Below are 20,132 nucleotides of genomic sequence, written 5' to 3'. Positions count from 1 at the left end.
TGTTTTTGAGACCGGGTCTCACTATGTAGCCCTAGCTGGCCTGGAGCTTGCTATATAGACGAGGCTGTCCCCAAACTCACAGAAATGCACCTTGCTTGCCTCCTGAGTACTGGGGTTAAGGTTGGGTCTGTAGCTAACATGGAATTCACCAAGTGAGCTCCCCTGGCCAACCAGTCTCTACCTCTCCAGTGCTCCTACTATGATGCAGGTCAGTGGCTACCTTACCCAGCTTTGGTTCTGGTTTTCACATGAGTTCTGGGGCACTGAACTCAGGTCCTCAGGCTTGCACAGTAGGTGCTTTACCAAATGAGCCATCTCCCCAGTCCTCTGATTTTTTTTTTTTTCTGAGACAGGGTTTCTCTGTGTCACCTTAGCTGCCCTGGACTCATTTTGTAGACCAGAATGGCCCAAACTCACAGCGATCCTCCTGCCTCTGCCTCCCAAGTGCTGGGATTAAAGGCGTGCACCACCACACCCAGCTTCAATCCTCTGACTTTTGTTGCTGTTGTTTTCATTGTTTCATGTCTTGTGGTATTTGTAAGGATCTTCTGCCTGATTCAAGATCACAGACATCCTCTGCTCAAGGTTTTTCTTGGAGTTTCAGAGTTTGGAGCTTTGTGTTTAGATCTCTGGTCCATTTCAAGCTTTTATTTTTATACTGGATGAAGAAAGAGTAAAACATTGCCCCAAACTGATGTTCAGTTGACAGAACAGTATTTGATGAACAGCTTTTCCTCTCCCCATTAATTACCCTGACATATTTGTCTAAAGTCAGCTGACCACACACGTGCATCTGTTTCACCTCCGTCTCAGGGACCTGTCTGCTTATCTTCCAGCACTGTAGGTTGTCAAGAAAGCCAGGTAGGGCAAATACGCTAACTTTTTCAAAAGTTCCTGTTTTTTACTCCCTGTAGGTTCTTTCTATTGCTGAATTAATTTTAAAACTAGTGAGTGTGTCAGTTTCTACAGAAGAGATCCCGCTGGAATTTTAATAAGGACTGTGTAGAGTTAGCATCCTCACAGTGTTGAGGTCTCCAGGCTGTAAACATGTGCTTTCTGTAGACTTTTCTTTAATTCTTTGAATAATGTCTTTGAGTTGCTTTTGTTAGAGTTAGTCCTGAGTTTTTGTGGTAGTCGGGCAAGCACAAGGCTCCTAAGTTCAGCCAGGTGTGGTAATGCCCTCCACAAAGCCGTGGTTAGAGGGAGAAAGCGTTCGTGCTTTCATTAAAGGCAGTGCTAACAGTGCTAACAACAGTTGGGCTGGCCTGAGAGTATCCTCTTCCTAGTCTCTGGGGTTTTTATCATGAATGGAAAGTAGATGTGGGGGCATTTAAGGCAGGAGGATCAGGAATTTCAGAAAGACCCTGCCTCCACAAAATTGAGTGGCTTTTGTCATTTGTTTGTTACTAGTACATAAGAATATGCTATCTGTTCTGGTTCATTGTAATGGATCTTACGGTTTACCCTGTAGTTATGATCTTCATTTTATACATTTTTTTATGCAAACAAATATCTACAAATTTAGATTTGGGTAGAATTTTGTTGCTTCTGCTGCTGCTATTTTTAAGACAAAGTTTTGGTTGTAGCCCAGGCTGGCCTCTGGCTTGCAGCAGTGCTCCCAAGTGGAACCTGTCACGGAGTGTGGTACCCCATCCAGCTTTGCGTGGGTAGTTCTAAGTTCTCTGCTCATCTCACTGTTGAGAACATCCATGTACTGACCAGAACACACAGGGTTCTCTCCTTGTCCTGGTGTGAGGAAAGTGTTGCCCTTGCTTCATTAAGTATGACATTAGCAACACTCTGCACTGGCTTAGGATTTAACTCTTCCTAGTTTCTGGGAATTTAAAAAAAAATCATGTATGTTTTAAATGGTTTTTCTCATAGTGCAACAATCATGATTTTTCTGTTACTTTAAAACTTAATAAAGCAAACTATTTTGGTTTCGCTTCAAATTTTAGTTTTTGTTTTTTGTTTGTTTGTCTGTTTTTGCAATACCGGTGGTTGAAGGCAGGCGTACATATAGGCAAAGCATTGTGTACATAATAAATAAATAAATAAATAAATAAATAAATAAATAAATAAATAAATAGGTCTTTGGGCTGGAGAGATGGTTTCAGTGGTTAAAAGCGCCTCCTGCTCTTCCAAAGGTCCTGAGTTCAATTCCCAGCAACCACATGGTGGCTCACAACCATCTATAGTGAGGTCTGGTGCCCTCTTCTGGTGTACATGCAAGCAAAACACTGTATACTTAATAAATAAATCTTTAAAAAAAAAAGAAATTAATAAATTGGATTACATGTTTTCTAAGGAAGCATTTTCTCTTTCTTAGCGACTGGCTACACGTCGATGAAAGGAAAACAACCTGTAATTGGCATTTGGAAGCCATTTGTTAGCATCCTCAGCTCTGAGTTCCTTCCAGCTGTGGGAATGACCAAGATAGGCTAGAATATGCTCCAAGCCGCTCACTCCTCGAGAGTTTTGACCTTAGGGCCTTTAATATGCCAAAAATTGTGACGGTCTCTAAGAAATCGGTCTACACTATTAGGTTTTATTATGGTAGAAATCCAATTTGAGAATTTTGTTTGTTTTTGTTTTTCGAAACAGGGTTTCTCTGTGTAGCTCTGGCTCTCTTGGAACTAGCTCTGTAAACCAGGCTGGCCTTGCATTCAGAGGTCCGCCTGCCTCTGTCTCCCATGTGCTGGGATCAAAGATGTGAGACACCACCATCCCCCGGCTCAAATCTGAAAAATTTTTAAAATTTATTTTTCTAATTAACTTTAAAGTGCCAATAACAAATCTATAATGTTAGCATAAAAGTAGATTTTATTTTCTTCTAAAAAATGAAGATCTTTGTTTTTGTGATTGTAGCCTTATCAAACTGAGTTCTCCCTTAATAAAAGACCAGTGAGACAGCTCACTGGGTAAAGGAATGTGTCACACACACACACACACACACACACACACACACACACACACACACAATTTCTGCAAGGCCCTAGCATCCCTCATCTAGTTTGGCAGTAAAGCCCTTGCAGTCTCCAGGCAGACTCTCACGCTTCATACATAGAGGAACATGCCCGTGAAAGGAGCCCAACCTCGCAGTGTGATTACACACGCCTTTGAAACTTTCATTGTCCTAGGCCATATTTTAGGAACTCATGTCTGAGGGTTTATAGCTCCGGTGTGATCTATGAGAAAATACTTGTTTGTGTTAATATATTATTTCCAGATCAATCTGTCATTGTAAGATGAGTGTTTAACTTCACCCATGATTTTTTAAAAGACCCATGCTTGCAAACAAGCATGTCTGTGATCTCTGAGTGTTGTATAAAATCTAATTAAAAGTGATAGCTGTATTGGGCTGGATGTGTGAGTTGAGTGGAGCGCAGCAGCCCATAGAAGACACTTACGTTACGGTCCGGCCTTTAATCAGCTTGCCTTTGAAGGGTGAGCAGCACGTGAGAACCACGGCACATGGGAGGGCTTGTTTACACTGCACAAACAGGAGCCAACGGCCTGGTGTGAGCTAGTGCATCTGTTTCTGTAAGTGGGCCACTTTCCTCACGTGGACCGCAACCCAGACGTGCTGTCTTCAAGCCCTCCTCTCTTGGCTTTGTATTTAGACTAACTTGTAAGTTCTGCACTTCGAGAAAACGAGAAAACATTCCCAGTTGAGTGTGGACCCTGGAATAGAACAAGTTGAACAATGTCCCCTATTTCTCTTTCTTCCCAAAGTATTTGCATATTTTATGGAAAATATTAGGTTAAAGCAACTGGATACCTACATCTTTCAAAAAAAAAAAAAAAAGGTAAACTTCTGAAGAGTTTACTTCTTGTTTTCCCCTCAGTGTTGTCACAAGACCAGTGATTTCTGATCACATAAAAGAAAACCTCCTGGGTTTGATTGCCCCCCCCCTTTTAAAAATAAGCCATCTTATTGACCCTTCTCTCAATTTCTTATTTTATAAAGCATATAACATTCCAATATCAATGATTAGAAAACATGTGCCAAGGTGTTCACATGGAGTTGGGACAAGATTGTGGAGTCAGTTTTCTCCTTCTACCAAGTGAGTTCCGGGAATGGAACACAGGTCATGAGGGTTAGTGGCGAGCACCCCCACTCACTGAGCCACCTTACCAGCCGGTGTCAGTCATCTGTAAATGTATAATTCGTTGCCACTAAATACGTACATAATGTTGTGTCACCGCCCTCACCATCTGTCCAAAGCTCTTTTTATCTTGTAAAGCTGAAACTTCACAACTGTTCATACTGACCCCCCTGCCCAATTCCCTTCAGTCCCAAGCCACACCGCCACCAATCTGTCCACGATCCATACGCACTCTCAGGTCTCATCCTCCACGCCTGCTGGGAACTGAATCCAGGACCTTGCCCACAATAGGCATGCACTCCTACCACTGAGCTACATTCCCTGCCCAATTTTGACTGTCCTAAGTACCTCACATAAGTGGTGTCAGACAAAGAGGGACTGTTTACAGCTTATTCAGTTCACACAGCGCAATGGCCTTTAAGCTTCCCATGTTAACGCATACACCAGCGCTCTTCCCTTTTTAAAGTTTATGTTGCGTTCGGTGTTTCCAACCATCTGTTGCTGGATATTTGGTGGCTTCCACGATTTACAACCTCATTGACTTTTGGATCTGTATTTTTACAATGTTTGGCAAAATAATAAATACCTGCTAGTGGAAAGCAGCTAAAACTATGTAGTACGTCCCTCCTACATGTTTATGTTATTCAGAAACCTTATTTAGGAACATTCTTTTTAAGGGTGTGTTGCCTCGATTCTTCAAGCCTAATGTAATGATGGGTAGGAAATGAGATTCTGTGCTGTCTCCTCGGCTGTGCCCTTCGTGGGCCCTGGCTCTAACAGGGCCACGTCACTATGCACCTCACTCAGCTCCCAGGGTCCCTTATTGTCTAAGCATCAACCAGAGACTGACTTCTTCCTCTGAGAAATTTCTAACAGCTTGTTCCATATTTTGCTAATTTTTAGCTTATTAGATAAATACATTTTCTATTATAATTTTAATTAACTATCTTACACTTTTGGAAAAGACAGAAATTTAACAGGTATAGCCAAATTACAATTGGATCATTATTTATACCATGAAAAATGGGTACCATATGACAGAGATGACAAAGATGCATTCTTACAGTGCATGTTCACAGATAGCCTTATTGTGCAGTCAGAATGTCAGATTTGTAAATGGAGGCAATTTCAGAGAAGATATTTGAGTAAAAAGGAATCTGCCCCCTTTTGCATGTGTGTGTGTGTATGTATATATGTATGTATGTGTATGTTATGCATATATGTGTGCATGCATGTTCACAAGTGTTTGGGCTCACACTTCACATGTGTGTGATGTGCATGTACATCAGAGGCCCAAGGTTGACATCGAGAGTCTTCCTTGACTCTTTTCTGTCTTCTACTGAAGCAGAGTCTCTCAGCTGAGCCTGCCGCTCACCTGTGTGGCTAGTCTAACTAGGCAGCGTGCTCAGGGTCCCTATCTGAGCAAGCCAGCCCACCAGATGTTACACAGTGCTTGAGATCCAAACTCCAGCCTTTCTATAACTGTGCATAGTGCCACAGGTTGCCTTTTGTCTCTTTAGGCTCTTGTACATCAAGTGGCATACGCCCTGTAACTGTTGGGTTAGTCCCTCTTCCCTGTCGGCATAGCTTCTTGTTTCCTTTCTTTTCTTATTGCCATGGTGAGGACTTCTGGTCCAGGTACATTACGTAGGAGCAGAAAAGGCAGCTACCTGTCTTGTTCCTGCCCCTAGAGGAGAGCTCCTAGTCCCTTGCCGTTAAGTGTAGTGTCAGGTGCCAGCTCAGAAAGTTTCCACTTGTTCTTTGTTTCTGAAACTTGTGGGTCTTTATTATTCATGACTAGGTATGTGTTTTGTTGTATGTCTTTATTGTGTACATTTATTGTATGTTTACATTTATTGGTATCAAATGCCTTTCTTCCTTAGCTTGTTCTTGTGAATATTGTGTTTGAGTGGTAACCAGCCTATACCCCCAGCATTAATTTTATTTGACTGTAATTCATGATTCCTTTGCATTCATTAGATTGGCCTGCCCAGAAATTCGTGTTATCTTTATCTACTGAGCGTCCAGCTCGTGCTCACCTGGCACAGTTGTTCCCCTCCGCTTCGTATTTCTGCAAGAGACTTGAGTTCCTGGAGTAGGCCCGTTTCCACCTATCCTCGCTTATTTCTCTATTCTTTCCCTTAAAGTGATGGCTGCTGATAATTACTCTAAGCACTGTAGGTTAATGAGTATTTGGGCTTTCTTGGCTTGAAATATGGTAGATATACAATGACTATTACTTTATATTCATAAATTTACCTGTGATTGTATTTATTTAGAAAAAAGAAAGTGAATGTCTGCGATTAAAAATTTTGGTGCTTCGAAACGAACTGGAAAGACAGCAGAAAGCCCTGGGGCGGGAGGTGGCCCTCCTGCATAAGCAACAGGTGGCTCTGCAGGACAAAGGTGAGTAGCACCACCGTGCAGAAAGCCGCCCACTCTGCACAGTGGTTTCCTTCTTTCCATAGGCTCAAATGGACATCTTTGCAGATATATGTTAATGGGGTTTTTGGTTGGTTGGTTGGTTTGGTTTTGGTGTTTTGGTGTTTTGAGACAGGTTTCTCTTTGTAGCCTTTGTGTAGTCTTGGAATTCACTCTGTAGACCAAACTGCCTTGAAACTCAGAGATCCACTGCCTCTGCCTCCTGAGGGCAGGGATTAAAGGCATGCACCACTCTGCCCTTTTGTTTGTTTTGTTTATAATTTTTAAAGTATTTTAAAAATATTTTGATGTTGATAGTGTGCATAATAATGTGCACCTCTTTATCTAGAGATGGCTGTAGCTTTACTTTCACAGAGTGAACACCCATGTAAGTAGAATTTCAGTCAGTGAAACCATACTAAAGACTCACAACCCTATGGCATCTTCCTGTGCTTCCCGCCTCTCACCGCAACTCCAACCACACTAATCAGGTACCTTCACTTATGAGACCAGAAATTGGTTTTGCCTAATTATGCATTTTATAGAAGTCATATGTACACTTTCTGTGTGCTAGCTTTTTCAATATGTTTATTAGAGTCATTCTTAACCTTCCTGTAATTATAATTGATCCTTAAAGCCACATAGTATTCCATTATACAAATGTGCATTTATGTGTTTGGTTTTCCAGTCAGAGACTGTTACAGTCAGTCCTTCCAACATGTTCTAGTACTTGGTTCTTAATGGAGACACCTGTGCATTTCAGGTGACGAGAACCTAGCAGTTGTACTGTAAGGTTGGAGGGTAGATATTTTTCTTCAGCTGTATTAGATGGTATTAATTTAGTTTTCTAGAACAGCTTTTCATTTGCCTGGCCTATGTCATCATCCTGCGTCCTAGTCCATGCGCAGCACTCAGTCTTCATGTGGTGTGTGCAGTATGCCCTCATAGCACTGAGTTCCATTCTTGGGAACACCATTCCACACACTTTAGATGAATCCTCTGTGTGATGTGTCGGTTGAGGTCTTTTTGACTATTTCTTGCAATTATGTACTGCCAGTTTACAGAGTTCCTTGTTCTCTATGTGGGGACTTTCTTTGACATGCGCATTAGGAGTGGGTTTCCCCATCCCGTGGCTTGCTCCTGCTTTCTTCTGGTTAGCCTACATCTGAGGCTTTGGGGACAAGTGTAGGAAACATTTGCCTGTTGGAAGATCTTAAAGGTGTTCTTTTGTGTGGTCTTCAGAACTCTTTACTGTTTTATTTTCCGTTTTTATATCATCAGTTCATCCAAATTGGCGGTTGGGTGTCCTATAAGTTACAATTAGCATTCTATTTTTCAAAGAGAAACTGGGCGCTGCAGCTGCACTTGTGTGAATGGGGCCACACGGCCTCCCCGCTGCAGCCATTCACCTGCCTTCCCGCTTCTCTGTACCCTCGTTCTCCTCCTGTCATGCTTGTTTTGATGTTTGCTGAAGTTCTTCAATTTAATAGTTTTTCTTCCAAATCATCTTGGTTATTTTTGTTCTTTTTGCATTTTCATACTTATTTCTAGACAAAACAGAAAGCCTGGCTAGGAGTTTGATGGGCCCATGTTGACTATTTCTGTCAGCAAAGTTGTGGGAAATAGGATCTTAAGGTCCTGTCTGCCAACCCGAGACAAGCCCATGTGCCTGTTAGTTAGAGCTTACAAGATACTGTTGAAGCAATAATGTATAGGTGTTTGCTTAGTTGAATCTACTCCTAGTCTCTGATCTTTTATGAAACTATTATATGTTCTGTTTACATTTTATTTTCTACTTGTTGGTGGCATGTAAATATATAATTAGCCTTTTTTAAAGTGACACTAATTTTTATGTTATCTTCAAAAGAAAATTTTGGCTGTAGAGATGGCTCAGTGGTTAAGAGCACTGGCTGCTCTCACAGAAGACCTGGGTTTGATTCTCAGCACCAACATAGTGATTGACAACCACCCATAGCTCAGCTCTGGGGGATCCAACACCTACTTCTGACTTCCATGGGAACAGGGCACACATGCTATGCACAGACATAGATGCAGGCAAAATACCCATACACATAAAATGTTAAAATAATTTTTTAAAATTCACTTTAAAAGGTTCCCTAATTTCATATTTTAAAGGCTGAGTAATATTGGCAGGAATACATTAAGACATGCTGATTTGATACTTACCCACTAATGATAGTAGAAAGTCTTTGCTTTTCGTGTTTCTGTAAGAGCAGGAAACTCTGTACGTGCGGTGACTACTGCAGTTCATAATGCAGAACAGTCTTGGCTGCACAGAGGTTACAAATGTATTTAAATTCATGAGCTAACAATGCAAGGATGAAAATATTTCTGGCCTTCCATAACTGAATCACTGCATACAACTTCTTTTTTAAGTAAGTAATGTGGTGGCCTTGGAAGATGGCTTAGCTGGATTGCTGTGTGAGCACGATGACATAGCTTTGGATCCCCAGTGTCCACATAGGAAGCTGGAGGGTGGCAGTAAGCACCTGCAAATCCCGGCCCTGGGAGGTACACATGGGCGGGGCCTTGGGGTGTGCTAGCCAGCTAGTGTGGTCCATCTGTATCAGACTCATCTTGAGGGTCTGTCTGTAAAAAAAGGTGAGGAGTGATAGCAGAAGATAGCCTAGCCCTGACCTCTGGCCTCCTCGATCTGATGTGTATGGATGTAATCATATACATGCATGCATATGACATATTTGCTATGCAAATACAACATACACATGAGTAACATGATGTGTGAAGCCCATGGCATGTGTATGGTACCACTGCACAGTCAAAAGGTAGGAATCTGTACCTCTGTGACTGTGTTCCTTACTATATTTTTGTCTTCTATGATAGAAGGAAGTTTCAAGCTTTGAATCACCAGACTAAAAGCACTAAAACTTTCAGTGATTTCTACACTATTAAAATATGAAAAGAGCCAGGCATGGTGGTGCACACCTTTAATGCCAGCTCTCGTGGAGGCAGAGGCAGAGGCAGGCAGATTGCTGTGAGTTTGAAGCCGCCTGGTCTATAAATCGAGTCCAGGACAGCCAAGGCGAATAGAGAAACCCTGTCTCGAAATGATCATGGTACATCATGCACATGTGTGATTGTCAACGAGCACTAGATGAATATATAATAATATATACTCATTTATGAGCTTGTCTTTATAGAGAATGCTAATGTCAGGCTGTATCATGTTTCCTGATGATTCTCTCATTTAATCATTACTAAGAGTCCTATGAGTTATACTGTATTTTTTTAGTGATAAAGATATGGTATATTATATTATTATCCTCTTTACAGAGGGGAAAATTTGTTCAAATGCATATAGAGAGTTGTGGCCAAGCTTGTATTCATTGTCAGCGTCTAACTGTGCTGCAAATGGTGATTGCAGGGCTCGTAGATGTCTGTCCTAGTGTTTTGTTTGTGCTGTCATGCAGTCACCATCTTGGATCTCCATTGTGGAGATCCATCATGCCAAAGGCTCATCAACTTGGAGATCATCGTTCTTTCTTTCCAGTCTTTCTTTCTATGATGATCCCCAAGCTGATGAGTCTTTGGCATGATGGGGCAGACCTGATTTTAACACGGAGTTTATACTTCAGTACCCTCCTGCATGAGCCCTCCCACTGGGCTATACCCCAGTCCTTATGTGTGTCTTTGAATCAAGAATTGTTTATATTTCTTGAGCTGCTAGAGGATTTAATGTTGCTCCTATGGTAAATACAGTGAAGCACTGGACAGTGGAAAGAGCGTGAGGCTGGGTGTAGGTAAGAGGATTTACTTACTGATAGGTCGTGATAGTCTTTGGGATGTCCTTGTTCAACATGGTCACACTTGGTAGGCAGTCACACACTTGCTCACAAGGCTGAGCCTGAGAGCCTGGTGACAAGACAAGGTCAGGAATGTTTGACATTTGACCTTGGTTTTGTTGCTGGCTCTTCTGATAACCCTAGGAGTAATTTCTGCCTCTTGCACATCTGTTCAGTAGCATCGCCACCTAGATCAGAGCCAAAGGAATCCATTTGTGTGAACCATTTGAAGAAACCAGGTGCCTATTATATCTGGTGATTTTTGATGATAAAAATCCATTGCAAGATGATTTACTGGAAAGAGACAAGATAGAGTTTCTGTTCCTCCTACTGGCTTGCCAAATAACACTGACTCCTGGGGCATAATTAACCCAGAAGTTTTGCCTCTCTGTGCCTCCAAGGCAGATTCTTAACCCTTTGCAGCAGCTTTCAGCTGGGTCATGAGTGATCTTTACTGATTTTGTGTGTGTGTGTGTGTGTGTGTGTGTGTGTGTGTATGTATGTATGTGTGTGTGTGTGTTCTGAGAAGATATTAGTGGTCTAACTTCTGATGTTTAATTAAAAAACAGGTTTCCCTGTTAGGGTCTCAAGCCAGGTAACTTTTGCAGTAACTGTGTATATCTTTTTTTCCTTTGATACTAAGCCATCTCATTGCAAATGTGTTTTTACTAAGTAGTAATTCCTGAATTTTGGGAGAACTAAGTGGAAAAACTGATAAACCAAAATATAATTCTGTCGGTGTTTTATTTCTTTGTATCTGTGGCTTCTACTTTAAAGGGGGACTGAAATGACAATCTATCCTTCTTACAGTCTGTTTAAGACATTACTAGAATAAATCATCCCAAGTACATTTAATATGGAAGTAAGAGCTGAAGTTTGCTTAGGACCTATAAAGTGCCCTCTTCACTCTCCATTCAAAAGCTGTCTGGCTTCTACTGCCTCATCCAAGTTGTATACAATACCAATAGTCCAGGGTAAGATGTTAATTCAGGCATTAGGAGCTGGCAAGATGGCACCACCAGGAAAATCACTTGCTGAGCAGGAATCTCAAGACCTGAGTTTGATTCAACAAATTCACAAAATAAATCTGAATGTGGACATGCATTTGTAATCCCAGCGCTCCCACACTGAGATGGGAGGCTGAGACACAGAATCACCTGGAAGCTTGCTGGGTGGGGTGGCCTGCAGGACAGTGCAGCAGAAACAAGAGGGACCTGCTCAACAAGGTGACGAGAGAACTGAGTCCTGAAACCTGTCCTCTGGTGTCCACATGGGCACCATGTCACACATGAATGTATGCACACATAATATTGCATTATTACTAAAAATTAAAAAGGAAAATGTTATAACATAAATCCCAAAGACACTAAGGCATTAATAAATTTAAAGGAAATCTGTCTAGGAAATTCTTTAAGATGGCTATAAAATGTTAAAAGTATGGCCTAGGGAGGGATGTAGCTCCGTAGTAGAGCACTTTATTTACATGGCATGCATGGTGCACTGGACTTAATCCCCAATTCCACAAGAAAAAACAAAGAGTCAAAATACCTAGGACTAACTTTTCAGTTCTGCCATTAATCCTCATAGATACACATTGGGTTAAAATTGTAAGAATAATTCTCTACAAGAAGCCTCACAACCTAAGTGAAAAGGAAACTGCTGCACCACGTGCAGAAGTGCAGCTTCCGACCAATGCCTGTGACACTTTTTACATACAGGCAAAGCATTAGCTCAGATACACTGTGGTGCTTTTTTTTTTTTTAACCTGACATGCAGGTCAGAGCAATGTAGTAATTTTTCTACTACACAGAAGATAAACAGAACTACAGATATAGGCCACCCTCGCTCTCAAATTTCTCAGAAAATGATAAATTATTATAATTAATGAGAATTGCCTATAATATTTGGGCAATGTATTCACTGAAATTACTAAGAGGAAATCCGAGCAATGAAACTGAGCACATCTGATCTTTGTTACTACAATGTCACCTAAAGCATGGCTGGTTGGGTGTAGTCTTGCTTATCACAAGGAGCTAAGAAAGCCAAGCAAAACAGGAGGACATCCAGTTGGGAAAGTCTGTTGGCCACCCCCACCAAACAACCCTCCGGTGACAAATGGCAGCCAAGGATGCATGGAGTCCAGATAGTTTTTGTTTGGGCAGGTGAGTGTGGTGTCTCTTCTATGGGGAAGTATACCACACAATTAAATTTTAACAAAGATTAAAAAACAAACACAAACAAACAAACGATAAGATCTGCCAACCCTACACTTTGGAAATGATGGAATCGTACAGCCTGACAATATTCTAAATGACCATAGAATGGCTGGGTACCTTTCTAAGAACAAGTTGGACCTCCGCTCCAGGTTTCCTGTGAATTAAAACATTATCAAACAGAAGTACTCTTTGGGGAATATTCATTTCGCTTGTCATGCAATGAAAAGGAAAACAGGAAAAGAGTTCTCTAGCTACCGGTCCACAGCCCTAAGAGCACACTGTCAGCTTACACATTGCTTACATGTCAGACACACACTACAGAAAGCAGCAAGGACAGCTTACTCAGTGGAAACCATAAGTGTCAAAGTCAGAGAAACTGTACATGAATTAGGGTCTACCATTAGGAACTTAAGAAGTCCCCATGAGCCTGAAGCATTTTGAAAAACCATTGGAAGCCTGCTGTTGTAGAAGCTTCCAAAAAAAGTAAGCCAATTAGACCTTCAAGTAAAATTTCCAGGACTAAGAATGGGTTATGTCTAGTTGACCGTGGTCCCCATCCCTCTCCCAAGCACCACAGCTGTTGCCAAGGCTATTGATTGCTTTCTACGACCTGATGATAAGGGCTTATTGCTGAAGACAAGACTTTCTACTGTCATCAAACATGGAGAAATGAAGTTGGTGCTCAACCTAGAATAGAGCTCATGGTGCTAGAAGGTACTGTGCATACAGAAGAGAAAGGTAAAACACTATAAATATCACCCAGCCACAACCCTGTGGTCTACATAGTCTGCCAGCAAGACATGCTGGTGCAATTGTGGCACAAGTGTTATGGGAGTAACAACCACTCTATGCTTGGATTTAAGGCCCATTCCAGTGAGGTAGAGCTCATATCTGACACTGATAAAGCGGCCAAGAACATGAGACTAGATATTATGCTGTGCAGCTATGGAAAACCTACTATTATTCTGTTTTTTAAAAAGCAATAAAATGAGGCCGGGCATGGTGGTGTATGGCTTTAATCCCAGCACTCGGGAGGCAGAGGCAGGTGGATCAATGTGAGTTAAAGGCCAGCCTGGTCTACAAAGCGAGTCCAGGACAGCCAAGGCTGCACAGAGAAACTCTGTTTCCAAAAACCAAACCAAACAAACAAAGCAATAAATGACTGCTAGTGACACACTGCTATACCCATAAGTCAGAGCCTCCCTCAACTCACATCAGAGAAGCTGATTCTTGCAGTGGATAAGAATTAATTCAAGGCCCTACAACTAGATAATATGCAGAGAATGAGAAACTTTGGAACATTCCGTCTTCATTAAATCCCTCTTCTCAAGTCTCAGGAATCTATGCATAAGAGGAGGATATGAAAAGACTGTAAGAGGTTTTAGATGACTCCAAGGAAACAATGTCTTCTAAATACAAGAGGACTGATGCACATATGAACTCATAGAGGCTGTGTCAGTATGTGCAGGGCCTGCACAATTCAAGCCAGCAGCGTCCCAGGACTGAGAGGGAGAACTGGACACAAGATCCCAACCCTAACCAAGAGGCTATCTGCAATTAATACCCACTAGTAAAGGAAAGTCAGTTTTTTCCAATGGAGTCTCACTGGGTATATTAAGCAGACTTCAGGGCAGGCCCCATGTCCAGGAGTAAATTGGCTTACACAAAACAAACTCCATGGGGATTTTTTTGAGCATGCTGGGGGTGGAGGGGTGTTGTTTTGTCTGGGAAGTTTTTGTCTTACTGGTCTTTTGTTTGTATTTACATATTTATATTTATATTGAGAAAGAGAGAGAGAGAGAGAGAGAGAGAGAGAGAGAGAGAGAGAGAGAGAGAGAGAGAGAGAGAGAAACATGAAACAGGAAAGTCAGGGAGGTGGAAGGGATCTGTAAATACGGGGAAAAAACAAGATCAATGTATATTGTATGCAGGCTGAGTGTGGTGGTGCATGCCTTTAATCCCAGCACTCAGGAGCAGAGATAGGCCAACCTGGTCTACGTAATGAGTTCCAGGACAGCCGAGACTACATGAAGAGATCCTGTCTCAAGAAAAAATTTTAAAAATTCTTAAATAAACAACAACAACAAATAATTAAGTGATGCAGCAAAACTAAATGCCTAGTGTGTCACAGGATCTCAGTGAAAACCTGCTGCTCCACAGCACTTTTATGTGATTCTCATGAATGCACTCTGCAAGAGGTTAGGGTGAGAAAAGTGCATATTTTAGAATCAAATGTCTAAAGTCACATTTCGACCTTGTTCCCAGCTATCTGTGTGCTCCTGGGCAAGTCATTTATCCCTGTTACTACAAGTATAACATGAAGTAACAACTGCCCTGCTAGGCATCCTGAGCAGCCTTGAGCATCGAATGTGAAACATCAATACCTCCCAGCTGTAATTTAATACATAGATGCTGTTTTTCCTATTAAATCCATTGTATTGAAAAATTGGCTTCTAGCCGGGCGTGGTGGCGCATGCCTTTAATCCCAGCACTCGGGAGGCAGAGGCAGGCAGATCGCTGTGAGTTCGAGGCCAGCCTGGTCTACAGAGCGAGTCCAGGACAGCCAAGGCTACACAGAGAAACCCTGTCTCAAAAAAAAAAAAAATGCCTTCTAGTGTTTAACATACTGAGGGACTGGATGTGGTGGTGTACACCCTAACACTCCAGAGGCAGGTGGACCTCTGTGAATTCAAGGCCAGCCTGGTCTACAAAGTGAGTTCAGACCATGGCTATACAGTGAGACCTTGAATTACAGACAGGAGGGCTGTTAGCTTTGGGCAGGGGCTAAAGCTCAGTGGTAGCACACCTGTGAGGTGCTCATAAGGGCGCGGGTTCCATCCCAACCACCTTGAACAAAAGTAGTCACCTCCTACAAATATTTGAGAACTTCACCTTTAGAAAATTAATCACTATTAATATCTACTTATAAAAGATCTAGATTTTATTGAACAGGTTTCCTTAAGAACAGGGTTCCGTGCCTGGCGTGCTGGTGCACACCTTTAATCCCAGCACTTGGGAGGCAGAGGCAGGCAGATCGCTGTGAGTTCGAGGCCAGCCTGGTCTACAGAGCAAGTCCAGGACAGCCAAGGCTACACAGAGAAACCCTGTCTCAAAACAAACAAACAAACAACAACAAAAAAGAACTTGTTACTTTGTAAACCTAGTTTCTAGCAGACCGATTTTGATAGGGTGTTGCGTCTTGAGAAGATGAATGGGCGGAACTAGGACAAGAGGCCCTGCAAACACCACATACACAGGACACGAGAAGCATCAGTATAGCATGTGTGGGTGCAGTGGGTGCATGCCAGTCATCATCGGACACTTAGGAGGAGCTGGACACCACAAGACCCCATAGCTGTACGCTCTGTAACGGCTGTAAGGCAGAGCTAGTTAGAGGGTGTCAGGAACACAGAAGGCGGGCCTCTAAAGCCAGAGAAAGGAGATGCCCCTTAAGCTGCATCTGCAAGAACATGTCATAGTTAGCTGGACGATGGTGAGAAGGGACAGCGAAAGGAAGCAGTTTCTAGAGAGGTGTGCACTAGGGGGCTGCTACCAGGAACGGGAGGTCACTCTTTGAACTACAGATTTATTTTTTCTTTTTTTGCATAACTGTCTATATTAAGAGGCTAGAGAAGCCAAGGAACTTGGACTGTAAGTTTTGGGGATATGTTAAAATAGCACACAGATTTCTCAAAGACTAGATCGGCTTGTATCGGTGAGGACAACACAGAGTACAGGCTAGATATAGGTCTTAGTATTCTTAATGGCTTTGTTGAGGGTAGTGAATCACCAGCGACGATGCTATATTGGCGATGAAGTACTACACGATTAAAATCTAAGCACCCTGGGAATGTTAAAGGTGGCAGATTCTACTGCGATGACCTCCTGGGTTAAAGTGAAGAGGAGCAGAGGGAGAACGGGGAGCTTTTCATATCCCTGGGATGTGGCCTGCATAGGCACGCATAAGGCAACGCGCCTTAGAGAAGCAGGGGGACGTAGAAAGGGAGGACAAGGGAACTAAGATGCCCAGCTTTGAATGGTTACGCAGCGAGCAGGGTGTACGTAAGAAGCTCAGATGGCTGGAGGGATGCCTCACCAGTGAGCAACACTTGCTGCTCCTTGAGAGGTCCTGAGTTTGGTTCCCAGCACCCAGGTCAGGTGGCTCACAACTGCCTGTAATATAGCTCCAGGGCATCTGCTATCGTCTTCTGGGCTCTGTAGGCACCACACACAAACATAAATAAAGTGAAGTTTCCTTTTAAAGGATAAACCAGATAATGTTTTCATTAATGCTGTCGTTAACTGTTAGTAACTAGTACAAACTGTGACAAGAGACCCTAACTATGGGAGACCATTGTCTACAAAGATTGCTCTGGAAAGTTTTCCTTAAGGAGCTCAGCCTTGGAACTAAGAAGATCCTGGCAGAATGGAAAGCTTAGCCTAGAAAGGGGAGGGACTTGACACAGTGTTTAAAAGAAGCCCCAGGGCCTCGTGAATCCCAGCACCAGGGAGGCAGAGGCAAAGTGTGAGTTTGAGGCCAGCCTGGTCTACAAAGCAAACCCAGGCTAGCCAAGGCTACACAGGGAAAAACAGCCCCAGGGCTGGAGTGCAGCAGTGTGTGAGGTGGGCGTCTTAGAGTTCCATTGCCATGAAGAGAAGTCACGAGTGTGGCAACTCTCATAAAGGAAAATGTTTCACTGAGGCTAGCTTCCAGTTTCAGAAGTTTAGTCCATGATGTTGCGGCGGGAAATAAGTTGGCATGCAGGCAGACATGGTGCTAGAGAGGAGCTGACAGTATCCTGATCGCAGGCAGCTGCAGGAGACTGTGTGCCCTACCAGGCGAGCCTGTCAGATCTCAAAGCCCACAGCGGCACACTTCCTCCAACAAGGCCACGCCTCCTAGTAGTGTCCCTCCCTGTGGCCAAGCGTTCAAGTGCTTGAGTCTATGGGGCCATTCCTATTCACCACCACAGTGGGCCTGAATGGAAAGGAGTTCAGAATAGTCTTGGAAGCATTTCCTTCTTTGATAAAGACAAAGCTGAGAAAGCGACAGTGGGAGCAGTTTGCGTTGGTGGCCAGGATTCTACAATACCCTATCACTTCCGTATCCTGTGAGGTGAGGTCATTATCCGATTATTGGAGTTAGGGAAAGGCGTAGGACGATAGGAAGTGGTCTCTGAGATAGGACACACAGGCAGGGCACCTCCTTGTGCCTTGTGCTTAGTTTTAAGTAAAATTTCAAGCCAGCTATGGAGTTTTCTTCACCTCTCGGACTTTCATGGGGGAGAGAGTGCAAATGTTGGGGCAATGTGATACATTCTTATTTCCTATGTGAAAAAAAGAAAAAAAGCTCAGAGAAGTTAATACTTTGCTGGGTAGGTGGTGCTGCTTGTAACTAGCGCTCTGAAAACTGGGGCTGGCCAGACTGGGCTACATAGTGAGACCAGAAGATGAGGTCCAGACTTGTCCAGAGTCTGAAGTGTGGCGTAGGTAATATTTTAGCCCAGATTCATCTGCTAGGCGGTCTAAATGCAGTCAGAGCCCCAGAGTCAAAGCTTCTGTTCTAAGAACTATAGTGAGTGTGAGCGTGAGCGCTTCTCTCAGCACGCAGACCACTTGTGGAGCCGCACAAAGGCTAGCTGCTTCCTGTCCCTCTAGTAAGGGAATGTACTAGTTCCTTAAAGAGAAATCTCTTGGCACTTCGTTCGGGTTCAGTGTGTTGTTTCTCATGTGCAAGGTAGTGAACTTCATAATAAAATACAGTCAGTTACAGTTTTGCAAAATTCAAAGCAAAAAAAAAAAAAACACCCAAAACACACATAAAAAACATCTATTAACACATAAAAAGCACAGCATCCCAACTCCTGGTACAAGAAAAGCAGTTCGATTGGGAGAGAACTTTCATAGCTCAGGAATATTGCCTTTTGGTTTTCTGAAATCACTCGAAATGATGATTTATTGGTTTAACTGCAGCTTGACAGGAGCTGGCCAATGGCCAGTCTGAGACTAAATTCTCAGAGGGAGAGAACGCCTGAAGAAACGGTGCTTTCTTTTCTTGATGGAAGCAGTAGTCATAGTCTTTGGCTGCTAGATTTATAGGCACCAACAGTGACATTTAGTTGTTAAAACTACACCGACTGCCTGTGTTCCCACTGCACAGAGGCTCCACATCAGCAGGGTGGACTGCTGGTATAGGCCTCAACAGGAGGACAGTTTGGGAAGTAGTTTAGGAGATGGCAAACCCAGCACCTGTTTGTTTTCCTTCCTTCCCAGATGGTCATTAGTAGTGATGAAGCCATAAAGGATGAATCCGTGTGGTAGTGGGAACAAAACAATGCTCAACAATACGGGAAGATAAGACTACATGGATAAACACAGTAGAGAAAGAATGCGGTCCAGGCAGAGATGGAGCGGCTGATTTTGGGGTTCCTGGCAGAGAGAGCTCTCTGGGATTTAAAGTTAGACTTTCCAGGCATAGCCATCGGGAGTTAAGAAAGATTGTGGTAGGGAGCTGGCCTGGGACCATTCTCTTCCTTCTGTTTATTCGAAGCGACTTTCGATAACATTTATTTTCATTTCTTTCCGTATTTAATGAATCCTGACCTTGTTTGACCCTATAATACAAATATTTGCTGTACTAGAAAGGTAGGGAAGAAATGAACATGACTGTGGACTTTTATAACTAGCATGGAGGAAGCATGAAAGATGATTTTACTTAGGACAGAAACACCCAGCACCAAAGTAACGCAGGCTTTCCCCCACAGTTGTAGTGGTTTTAAATAAAATTAGTGCTCCCCCTCCCCAATAGGCCCTGAGGGAAAGCTGCATTGTCAACAGTTCCTGATACTTATACTAAGGTAGTGAAGAATGAGGCATTTTACTTAAATAAATCTCTATCGCTTCAAATGAAACATATACCATGTTGTCTGTACTAGTCAATTATTCTTGGGCTTACAGTAATTTGTGGAAAAAAATTTTTATTGTGTTAGTATTTGAAGAAAAATATTTGAGGAAAAGAAGCACAACCAAGTATAGACTTTGATCTTTTTGTTGTTGTTGTTTGAGGCAGGGTTTCCCTGTGTTAGCCTTGGCTGTCCTGGACACACTTTGTAGACCAGGCTGGCCTTGAACTCACAGCGATTGGCCTGCCTCTGCCTCCCAAGAGCTGGGATTAAAGGTGTGTGCCACCACGCCCAGCCCCAACTTTGACCTTTTTAAAACCTACTTTATTTGTGGCTCTTTAATGCCTCTACCTCTCTTCCAACCTACCTCCCCTAGATAGGAGAGAGAGGAGGTTAATAGGGACAGTTCCTTAGGCTCCGTTCCTCCTTGGGGTGATTCCACTCCTCTCCGTCAGGATTTCAACAACAAACACAGCAGCAGGAACAAATAGCAGCAGGAACCCCAAAGCCGCTGGAGCATTTCTCTCTAGGGACATCTTGAAGCGGGAGCAACAAGCAGCCAAGTGATACGAAGCGATGAAAGTGTGCAAAGGAAAGCCTCTGTTCTGGGGGGCTTCTTTTATCTCCTCTAAGAGTCTATGCCAGGATGTTTTTCAACTGGTA

General features: G+C 42.9%; 1 protein-coding gene across 1 annotated transcript in view; it reads left to right on the top strand.

Moving 5' to 3' along the window:
- The window catches only part of UVRAG (UV radiation resistance associated), a 260,496-nt gene that overhangs the window by 120,804 nt on the left and 119,560 nt on the right, over nucleotides 1-20,132 (top strand). The window contains exon 8 of the mRNA XM_084773991.1: nucleotides 6,389-6,515. Coding sequence (XP_084630117.1) covers nucleotides 6,389-6,515 — 127 coding nt within the window. The remainder of the gene's footprint in view (nucleotides 1-6,388; nucleotides 6,516-20,132) is intronic.

Source organism: Acomys minous, assembly GCF_964271855.1.
Source record: "Acomys minous genome assembly, chromosome: 2".
NCBI classification, from domain to species: Eukaryota; Metazoa; Chordata; class Mammalia; order Rodentia; family Muridae; genus Acomys; species Acomys minous.
This window is presented reverse-complemented; position numbering and strand designations above follow the sequence as displayed.